This window comes from Otolemur garnettii, unplaced genomic scaffold (assembly GCF_000181295.1).
Source record: "Otolemur garnettii isolate 467f Iridium unplaced genomic scaffold, OtoGar3 scaffold00013, whole genome shotgun sequence".
Lineage (NCBI taxonomy): Eukaryota > Metazoa > Chordata > Mammalia > Primates > Galagidae > Otolemur > Otolemur garnettii.
This window is the reverse complement of record NW_003852408.1, coordinates 30,677,024-30,688,373: the sequence shown is the minus strand read 5'-3', so window position 1 is coordinate 30,688,373 and position 11,350 is coordinate 30,677,024. Positions and strand designations below refer to the sequence as shown.

The window sequence follows — 11,350 nt, the reverse complement described above, 5'->3', positions numbered from 1 at the left end:
ATTGTTGAGAAGTGATTATCGAGAACTGCTTATCAAAGTTTGCATTGTTGTCAGGCCCTGCCCTGCCCTGTCCCCTGCCCGGCTCCCGCCCCCCCGCCCCCCATGTTGTCCCGCTTTAACCAGTGTTAAAATCTGGTCACCCTATCTTTCATATCACTTGTCAGGCACTATTTTAGGAGCTAGGGTATATATATCAGTAAATAAAAGAGACAAAAGTCCATGATATCATGGAACTTAAATTCTAATTCAGGCAGGCAGCCCGGAATTAAATTCTATAGTATGTTAGTAAGTTAAATGCGGTTGAAAATAACAGGAAAATGTATGAGTAACCAGACATGACAGAGAAAGGAGCTATAGTTTTAAATGGCCTTACCAAGAAGGTGACTTTTCAACAAAGATTTAAAGGACAGTTAATGAGCCAATTGTATATGTGAAAGAAGATTCTGAACAAGGAGTGTTTCTTGTAAATAGAAAATTACCAACACAAAGAACAGGGGGCTGAATAATGCCTGGCAAATGCCTGAGAACAGTTAGATCTTGGTGGCCATTGTCATGTGAGGGGAATGAGGTAGGGAGAGAAAAGTTCAAATTAGAGAAATGGCAAGAAGAGCAGATGGTGGAGAGACTTCTGGACCACCTTGGAGAGAAGTGGGAAACATTGCTGAGCTTTAGCAGTGGAAACTGGGAGACAAAGGGTGTTAGAAAAAATTTCGGATAGAGACACTTTGAACTGAAATAAATTCTAACGCTCTCCCGCCCACTCACCAGCAGCTTGGGTGGGGATACTCTAAAATTGAGTTGCTAGCCTTAAGAAGGGAGGTGAATAACACCGGTTATTCAAAACAACAGGCCTTAGCACCACTGCCCCCCCAGCCCTTGGAGAATCCTTTGTAACTCATTAATGTCCTAAGGCAAATCTTCAGGTACTCAGTTTACATAACAAATACATGGCCTTTATGGCTAGTAGCTAGTCTCTGTTTAACAATTTTAACTTAAAAAAAAATCCAAGCCTGGCTTGGGGCCTAGTTACGGAGCCGGCCACAGGCCACAGGCCACATACACTGGGGTTGCTAAACAACAATGACAACTACAACAAAAAATTGCCAGGTGTTGTGGCAGGCGTCTGTAGTTCCAGCTACTTGGGAGGCTGAGGCAAAAGAATCGCTTAAGCCCAAGAGTTTGAGGTTGCTGTGAGCTCTGATGCAATGGTACTCTACTGAGAGCAATATAGTGAGACTTTGTTTCAAAAAAAAGTCCAGGCCTTTGGACAAAGCTTCATTACTTCAGCCAATTACAATTTGAAGAATCTTTATGTCTACCTATAGCCTATAAGCTCCTCCCTTCCCTTGTGATGTCATACCTTTTCTGGCCAAACCAATGTATGCCTTCCATGTATTGATTTACGATTTTATGTGTAATTCCTGCCTCCCGGAAATGTGGAAAGCTAAACTAACCCAACTACTGAAAGTCCACTTGCTCAAGGCTTCTTGATGCAGCGCAAGAGCATAGTTCTTAAATTTGGCTCAGAATAAACCTCTTTAAATTATTTTACAGGATTTGTTGTCTTTTCTGTTGATGGCATGATAGTGCCTTGGTCTAGGTTGGTGGTAGTGGACATACTGAGGTCATGTTATAAATAAATATTTATAAAATTATATAATGGAAACTATTAAGCTATTTTACATAATATTAAACTATTTTAAAATAATTTATATTTATAATATATAAATTATACAATACATAATATACAATAGTAAACTATTTTAAACTGCATGCCAACTTTATGGACATGCTGTATATCAGGCATCCTCAAACTATGGCCTGTGGGGCACATGCAGCCCACCTAGGACATTTATCTGGTCCGCCGGGTGTTTTTGCCGCTGCTGCCTGTCCTGCTTAGTAGCCGACTCATCCTGGGGCCCGCAGTCCGGCCCTCTAACAGTCTGAGGGACAGTGAACTGGCCCCCTGTTTAAAAAGTTTGAGGACCCCTGCTGTATGTTGTTGATAGTAAATTGGGATGTGAGAGAGGTTTTTCTCCTAAGTAACTGGAGGGATGGATTTGTCATTAACTGAAATGGAGAAGACTCGGAGTGAAGCAGGTTAAATCTCATGCATCTATTTTAGTCATGCAAGTGGAATTGTGGAGTGGAAAGTTGGCCGTGTGAATCTAGGGAAGAAGTCCAACCTGAGGTGTTCTAAGCCATGAAACTGAAATCACCAAAGGGAGGAGTTTAGATAAAGACAGGAGGTGTAAGGAGAGAACGTGTTGTAGGGTGGAAGAAGCTATAAAAGAGACTGAGAAGTAGCAGGTCGTTAAGTAGTGTGATGTTTGGAAGCCACAGAAGGATCGTTTTTTGAGAAGAAGAAGAAATTAACCATGCCTAATGCTGCTGCTGAAGTTAGAAGACGTCTGAGAATTGACCATTAGGTTTAGCAGCATGGAGGGGGTTAGAGACCTTGCAGAAGCGGTTTTGGTGGAGTAGTTGGAATGAAAGATCAATTAAAGTAGGGAGAATTGGAAACTGAGTATAGAAGTCCTTTCAAGGAGTTGTGCTATAAAAGTCTGGAGAATTGGAGTGGTAGCCTAAGGGTGAAGTGGGAACCAAAGAGGGTTCTGCAAGGTGAGGGAAAATGCAGTATGTTTGGATGTTGATGAGAATGATCCAGTGGAGAAGGAAAAAGTTGATGATACAGAGGAGAGAACTGTTGGAGTGATTATCTTTGAGGAGGCAGGAAGAGGTGGGATCCCATGCTAGGAATCCTATCTAAGTATGAAAAACTTGGCCTCATAGGAACACCGGTTATTCAAAACAACAGGAGAGTAGGCATATGTGTAGGTAGGTGATTATTATAATGGGAGTTTTGGGAATGTTCTTTAATGATTGCCTCAGTGTTCTCAGAGAAAATAACAGTGAGTCAGGATATCAAATTACCAGCAAATAGAGTGACCCAGGGTTTGGTCGTTGACAGTAGCAGTCAGGGGTAATGACATAATATTCAAGGCTAGGAATGTTTAGGGAGGATAGAGGACAAATGGTCTGCAAGTGTGAATGTGGTGTGGTCCTGTAGGAGGGCTGTGGGAAAAATAGCCCCTGCCTCAGGGGAGAGGCTGGTTCAAGAAGAGGAAGGGAACATTCAGAGAGGAGATTAAGGCTGGATAGTTTTCATTGATTGTAGAGTGTGAGTTCCTATTCCTTGCCTGACCACCGTATCAAATTACCATAAATGAAGTGGTTTAAAACAACAGGATTTTATTTTCTCACTGTTCCGGAAATCAGAAGTCTAAAGTCAGTATCTCTGAGCAGAAATCAAGGTGCTGCCAGGATGCACTCACTCGGGAGGCTCTAGGAGAGAGAATCTACTCCTTTCTTCTTTCAGCTTCTGGTAACTGCTGGCCATTTGTAGCCATGATAATCCTAGATAACATAATCTCCCCCCTAAATGGTCTTCAACTTAATCAAATCTGCAATGGCACTTTTTCCACAGAAAGAAGGCTTGAAATTACAGGTAAAGTTACTGATATCTTTGAGGGGCCATTCTTTAGCATACCACAGGACCATATGGGGAACGTGCAGAGCTGCAGAGCAATTAGAGTGAGGGAGATGAAGGTGACCCGAGAGTCTGAGGATTCTCCTTGTGATTGACCTGAAGAACACAGTGAGATTAGTCCTGTGGACTCAAGGCAGGTAGTGGTGGAGAGGCTGAGTACTGGGGATTTGGCAGGGGTAGGTGACAGAGTTTTTTCTAGATCTCTGCAGATGAAGTCAAGAAGCCTTGGGGAAGAATGGAGACTTTGGAAAGTTGATATTATCAGAGGACATAGCTCAGCTTCTACCATACCTTATTAGTGAAACTTTTTCTGAATTTTTTTTCTCTGCTCAGGCAGAGTTAACTACTATGCATTGTGTATGATAGCCATTATTCTTGTGATGATATAATGTAGTAATATCTTCACCTTCCTGTATCTGTTAACAGGCTTTAAGTTTAAGATTTCCCAATTCTCGCTTCTGTACTTCCATTAAACTCTGTGTATCTATCTCTCTAGGATACACTTCTTCCGTTGTATCAAAAAGGTGTCTATACCCAGGTTGTACAGTGTGTCCCTGAGAACAGAGACCCTATCCTGTCATCTGTTCCTAGTGCCATGTCTAGCACCTAACATATAGATGATTAACAGAGGTGCAAATGAAAAAAATAAATAGCCATTTACCTTTTGGGATTATACTTTAAATCACTTTTGATGACATTCATGCTTTCAGATTTTATGCAAAGGGTTATACATATACATATACAAGTCGTAGCTTGCACCTATCATCCCAGCTACTTGGGAGGCTGAGGTGGAGGGTGTGGGGATCACGTGAGGCCAGGAGTTCACGTCCAGCCTGAGTAATATAGCAAGACCCCATTTCAAAAAACGTAACTAATCAAATAAAAATAAAATATATTTTTAAGTCTTTTTTTTAAGAACATGGGCTAAAGTTTTATTTGTTCATTTCTTGCATTTGAAGTACTCTGATGATTTCATTGGCCTGAGATTCTTTGTCATAGTCCTTTAAAAAAAATTACATGTGGGTGGCGCGTATGGTTCAGAAGGGTAGGGCACTTGCCCCATATGCTGGAGGTGGCGAGTTCAGACCCAGCCCTGAGCTGTGATGCATGGCATTCTACCCAGGGCAAAAGATTGAGGCTATCTCAAAAAAAAATTAATAATAATAAAATAAAAAGAATTACATGCAATTTCTTATTAATATTTAGAAATTCTACTAAGCTCTTAGCATTACTCACAGCCAAGCTTTAATCATTAATTATGCCTTATGAAAATGTGTCACATCATTAAAATTTGTTATAGCCATTTTCAGGGTCTTTAATGACTTCAGTGTCCTTAAAGTTTGTAATAAGGCTTTACTATTGCCAGCTTTTAAAAATTTCTGCAGAAACACATTCAGGTAAGCAGTTAAATTGGCTGGCCTATATTAAGTCTTGATTGTTACTTTTTAGAATGCATTTATCAGTTATCCTTTTTTGATTAATGAATACTATGATTTCTTTCATTTTAGTGATGGAATGCCCAGAGATGGAAACTGGCTCACTTTTTCCCACAAGAATTAAGAGACATGTGAAAGACAAAAGAATTTCAAAGACTGCTAAATTGAATGTTTCTCTTGCTTCAAAAATTAAAACAAAAATACTAAGTAAGTAACAATAATTTTGTTACTTTTACATTTCTCTGGACAATTAATATACAGTAAAACCTCCATAGTTAATCACTTCCCTACTTTGACCCCCTCCTTAGATTGCCCTAATTTTCATTGACTGGTTATGCACATATGAGTACAGCAGGCCACGTTCTGTATGTTGACCACCTCTTTATGTGGACTAGTTTGTTACAGTCCCTTGGCTGGTCAACTTATAGAGGTTTTACTGCATTTACTACCTTATTTTATCAAGTACAGAAAATTACGAAAAGGATTATTCTGTTAATTGACAATTTTGTTTCTCTCTCATCCTTCTATCTCCCCAATTCCTATTAGTTGTGTGGTTTTGATGGTTTACCCTCAGTAGTGACAGCTGAATTTTTAGCAGTGAGGTTAGGGTGGCCCAAGACTGCTGCTTCCTATATTGTAAACAAACAAATACGACTTTTGTGGAAAAGAGTTAGCAGACTGTATTTAGATTATTCTAGTATGCCGCAGCAACTGGATGATGGGTACCCTAAACATGATTGTCCTAGACTGGGTGCTGCAGAGGGGGATTTTATAGAGCCAGTGCTCATCCTGAGGGTACTGACCTCTTTGTGAATGGAATTTCATGAATTCTGGAGTTAAGATGTCAGAAGGGAAAAGAAAGGAGGTGGGAAAACTCCCGAAGATAAATTTTTGTTACTTTTGAAAATTAACTGAATGGTTCATGCCCATCTTAGCAGGAGTGGGGCGGTATCCTTGTAGTAACATTTCCTGCTGACATAGCTCCTGCGAAGGATAATTGTGTGTGCCTTATGAAATAATCGAACCTCCTGAGTGTCTATAAATCAAAATATGATTTATATTGGGTCCTACCCAGGTCTCTAGGACCACCCCCTGCAGTGGCTATTGCTTGCTCCCTTTGGCAGGACCGTGACACACACCCCCTTATGAAAGAGTATGCTGAGTTTGAGGAGTACAACAGGAAAATGTTATTATCCTTTTTTTTTTTGAAATCCTGAATGGGTTCTCATCTGTTTCCATATACTATGCTAAGGGTGGCTATCTGAAACTACTTTCTCTGTGCCAAAGATAAAGTACTTTTTTGGATCCTGTTTTTTAGATTCCCAAATTTTCTCTGCACACTTAAAAATATTCTTACATTTTATAAAACTTATTTTACATATCCTATAGTTTCACTCAGTGGAATATGTTATTACATAGTGATGTGTGAATCAAAATTATGAAAATACAATTATGCTTTAAATATACTAAAGGAACACACTATATTTAAGGTGAACTTTACCAAGGAATTCACAATGTAATTTCTTTGCTGCCAACTGAAAAGCATTTCAAGAGTGGTTTAGATCATGTTCATATAGTACTTTTAAAGAGAAGAGGTCAACTTTAGATTATAATAGATGCCTAGAAAGAAGAGGCAGGATATTTTGGATGGAGGTAGAAGGTTCCACAAGGTTAGGTGATCTAACATTACAGTAAGTATGCTCCTTTTGTGCAAAGTTTAAAAAGTGTTCTTGGGGATTATTAACTAATTCATTTAGTTCTGGAGTCACAGAAACTGGCTTCAAAATTTTCATAGATGGGCTACCCATAGGAATTCCTATGCGACATTTCCACTCAGAGCAACAGAATCAGCTTCTCCATTCTATTTCTCAAAAGATAGGAAGCAAGGTAGAGCAAGATTTGGTTTTTGTGACTGACCTAATTATCTAGAATGTTGTATCTGTGTTGTGGCCTCTTATTCCTAACTACTTATACACTTTCTGCATTCCTCACAACTCTTTTTTTTTTTTCTTTTGAGACTAAGTCTCACTATGTTGCCCTTGGAAGAGTGTCATAGCTCACAGCAACTTCAAACTCTTGTGCTCAACAGGTGCCTGCCCCAACACCTTTAGAGATGGGGTCTTGCTCTTGCTCAGGCTGGTCTCAAACCTGAGAGTTCAGGCAATCTACCCGCCTTAGCCTGCCAAGTGCTAGGATTACAGGCGTGAGCCACTGCATCATAACTCTTTTATTCCTCATCTTCTCTCTTGCTTTTATTTCTTTCATCTACAAACACTGGGTGTATTTTTTTTTTAAACTACATTTGTATTGTCAATTTTCTCCTTTTCCAGCCTCCAGTTAAAGCTTGTGAGGTCTAAAATAGTTTTACTAAGGAATATGAAAATTCATTAAGGAATAATATAAGTTTGATATTAACTTATTTAAACATCTTTTCACAGACAATTCTTCTATTTTCAAAATCTCTTTAAAGCACAACAACAGGGCATTAGCTCAAGCTCTTAGTAGAGAAAAAGAGAATTCTCGAAGAATTACAACTGAAAAAATGCTATTGCAAAAAGAAGTGGAGAAACTGAATTTCGAGAACACATTTCTTCGCCTGAAGCTAAATAACTTGGTATGGAAGCTATATTGATTTTGAATTCTAAATTATAACTTAAATCTTTTAGCTGTATTCTTATATAAGCTTTAAAAATGTTTTTTTAATTGTAAAAAATTACTATCCGTCAGTATGCCATGTAAATCTATGTTAAAGGATAAACTGTTAATGGGTGATAAAATGGGTGCCTTACATCTTAAGTGTGCTGTGCAAACCAGTATAATACCTTGATCAACATTTTCTTGCTTATCATAAGCAAAGGTTGGTACATTAATCCTGTGGTCCCCAAGCCCCAGGCCATCCACCAGGAAGTCAGCAAGTGGCTGGTGAATGAGCAGAGCTTCACCTGTATTTACAGCCATTCCCATTACTTGCCTCACTGCCTGAGTTCTGCCTCCTGTCACATCAGCGGCAGCATTTAGCATTAATTCTCACAGGAGTGTGAAGCGTCTTGTATGCTGTGTATGCAAGAGGTCTAGGTTGTGTGCTTCTTATGAGAATCTAATCCTCCTTTCCTCCCATCCATGGAAAAGTTGTTTTCTATGAAATCAGTCCCTGGGGCCAAAAGGTTGACACTGGCATATGGGGCTGGCACCCTACTTCTTGAGCCACAGGTGCCACCCCGGTTGACATGTTTTTTAAAAATAAGCATAGTTCTTTCAGTGCATTAGCAGCTCTGGAATTACAGATTGTATTTTTTTAAATCTTAGCACTTCATTGGCCACAAGCCAAGTAGAATGAAGATAGTATTATAGTTGTTGCTTTTCCTTGCAACTTCTAACTCTGTTCATAGAGAGAACAGTGATAGCCAATGATTAGCTAGGCTGCAGCTATAGATCTAAATCCAAATGAGTAGAACTTAAATAAAAATGCAAAAATGACCTACTGTACTTGAGTTGAATTGGGTTGAATTCCTGCGACTGACAAACTATATTCTCTTGCATGTGATCTTTATTGAGAAGATGGGAAAATGTTTGTGGGAAAATTTATAATTGATAGTCAGAAGCATTCAAATTGTACGTGTGTGTCTGCTTGTGGCTATTTCGACCGAACTTATATGTTGTAGTAGTACCTTTATAGCTCAGTGTGACCTTGATTTTTAGCTCAACATGATTTCAATTATTAAATTTTCTCACACTGAGGACCTTTGTAAGTGCATGGTATTATAATAAACTCCAAGTTTTAACTGATTAAAAGAGTTCTTTATTTTTCATATGCAGAATAAGAAGCTTATAGAAATAGAAGCTCTCATGAATAATAATTTGATAACTGCCATTGAAATGAGTAGTCTTTCCGAGGTGAGTAGAATTTATGTGGGAGTAGCATCAGTTTTTAGATTACTGAGGATAATTGAGACTAAATAGCATGAAAGTTAAAAATTCATATTTTAAGCTTTGTGCAGAGGAATGATGATAATATCAGTCAACTGGTTAACAGCATAGTATTATTTTGAATAATCCATTATTGAAGTTTTTATATGAAAATTAGGTTTTTATAAAAAAATAACAGACAGCTCAGTGGCCTATACTGGCCCCTAAACAGACTTAGAAACATGAAGACATTAATAGAAAAGTGGCATTTCAAATAGAAAAGTGTTTGTATCATTTCCTTAAAATAAGATGGACCCAAGTCCATTCTATTTGGGGAAAAAATAAAGGCATATCCTACTTTATGCCATTCTCTAGAATAAATTCTATATGGATTCTAATACACAAAAGGAAATCATATAAAATAAGAAGAAAATAACATATGAATTTAAGTTAGATAGGAGAGGCCTTTCTATACCTGGAGCAAAGATAAAAACCATAAAGCTATTAATGGAATTTCCTCAGAAAAAAAATTTTCAGACAGTTAAGAGTCATAAAAATGAAAGGTAAATTGCAAACTGAGGAAATTATTTAAACATATGGCAGACAAAGCATTAATATTATCAGTAGTTATAAAAAGCTGTAATAATGTAGCATAAGGAGAATAAAATCAGTACAAAGTCAGAAAGGGAGAAAGACCAAATATAGTGAAATTAACCCAAGTATTTAAATAGGAAAAGTAGTGCTGTGAAGGGTAGTTAAGGAGAAAGCACAATGCATACTATATGTAATATATAAACCAAAGAAAGGATAGTGAAATCTCAATTTTTTTTTTTAGACAGGGTCTTACTGTGTTGCCCATGGGCTAGATTATAGTGACCTCATCATAGCTCACAGTAACTGCTAACTCCTAGGCTCAGCAGATTCTCCTGCCTCAGTCTCCTGACTACACGTATGTGCCGCCACACTGGATAGATTTTTCTATTTTTTATAGAGACAGTATCTTGTGGTGTTGCTCAGGCTGATCTTAAACTCCTGTCCTATAGTGATCCTCCCACCTTGGCCTCCCAAGTGGTAGGATTATAGGCATGAACCACTGTGCCCAAGCTAAAGTCTCAGTTTTAGATAAATTCCTTGATAGATTCTGGAGGCACTGTAATGGTTTAAAGCCTGTCTTATAAATGGGATTACCTATATAAAGATCCCAGTATAGCTACTTCCAGTTTTGTGACCATGGACTTAAACTCTTTGAACCTTAGTTTTCTCATCTGCCAGGCATAGATAATGGTAGTGTACTTACAAAGAGTTATTATAATGAGTTAAATGAGGCTAGCCTGTGTTTTGACAATAGAAAGTAAAATAAATGTTAGTTGTTACTTTTTTAATTGTACTTATAAGGCTTTTTACTGAATTTAAATGCATTGTCTTTGTAGTAAGAAGGTATGTGCTCTTTCAACCTATGTGGTCAATATTTAGCTCTTCTGTCAGATTTTTATGAAAGCTAGCCAAAGGATAGGTACTTTATGGTCTAACTTAATCCGTATTAGGATGAAGAAAGGATTTGTGTAAACGTCCCTGTGGAATAATGTTGTCAGGTGGTTTGGCTAGCTGCTAGCATTATTAAATGTGATGCCTAGGACAACTAGTGACCAGGGGTATGTCTTTGTACTTATTTTGCACTCTTTTAAGAAAAACTGTTTTTCACTGATGGGTGGGAGTAGTCAGGGAGGAGGCTCTGTTTTGTTTGAAGGTACAGAATTGAATTGCCTTGAATAAACTGCTAAGAGGGGAATCTGATGACAACAGCTGGGAATAGAGTCAGCACGGGAATTAACTGTAGTAATTAGAAGAAAGAAGCTTACTTGGGGAGATGTGAGAGTGTCTCCACCCATACTACCAAGAACTTTGGAGGACAGGTAGCCCTAAAAAATTGCTCAACTATTTGTTGTGAGTTAATAGGATGTAAAGACCTTCATTGGTTCTTTAAAAAATCTTTTGGTGACGTCAACATTGTTCTCAAATACTTTTTGTGTGGTTCTCTTTGTGAAACTAGAAGAGGGCTGAGATCAGCACCTCCATTAAGGAAAAGTGAACAATGGAGAGCAGGTGGATGCAGAAGCTGGGGAGAGAAGGCAGAGCGCACAGTCTCGGTGTCCTCTTTCTTCAGCATTTTATTTAATAGACTAACTTTTGCATATCAAATTTTGTAATTCCTTTCTGTAGTTGTTTGGTGGGAAAGGGTGATAGGTCATATGGACATGTGGTTTTAACATTGTAACAATATAGAAAAGTGTAGAATGAAGCTTCTCATGTGCTTTTGTCCTTCCTCCTGCTATTTTCTTCTCCATTCCCCTTTCTCCCTACTCCACCTGCATCATGCAGGTAACTTCTCTCATTTATTTTTTTCTAGAAGAACAAATAAAATTATAAATATTTTCTTTCTTTTTTTTTTTTTTTTTTT

The 11,350-nt window shown here is 38.2% G+C and overlaps 1 protein-coding gene and 1 non-coding gene across 2 annotated transcripts in view; one reads left to right on the top strand and one right to left on the bottom strand.

Annotated features, from left to right (window-relative positions):
- SGO2 (shugoshin 2) overlaps positions 1-11,350 on the top strand; it is a 47,136-nt gene that overhangs the window by 3,848 nt on the left and 31,938 nt on the right. Inside the window, exons 2-4 of the mRNA XM_023510386.1 lie at positions 5,059-5,193; positions 7,425-7,600; positions 8,803-8,880. Of these exons, the coding sequence (XP_023366154.1) occupies positions 5,061-5,193; positions 7,425-7,600; positions 8,803-8,880 (387 nt within the window). The 5' untranslated portion in view covers positions 5,059-5,060. The remainder of the gene's footprint in view (positions 1-5,058; positions 5,194-7,424; positions 7,601-8,802; positions 8,881-11,350) is intronic.
- LOC111723608 lies at positions 4,843-4,971 on the bottom strand. The gene has a single exon (XR_002772111.1). It is a non-coding gene; the product is annotated as a small nucleolar RNA SNORA33 (small nucleolar RNA).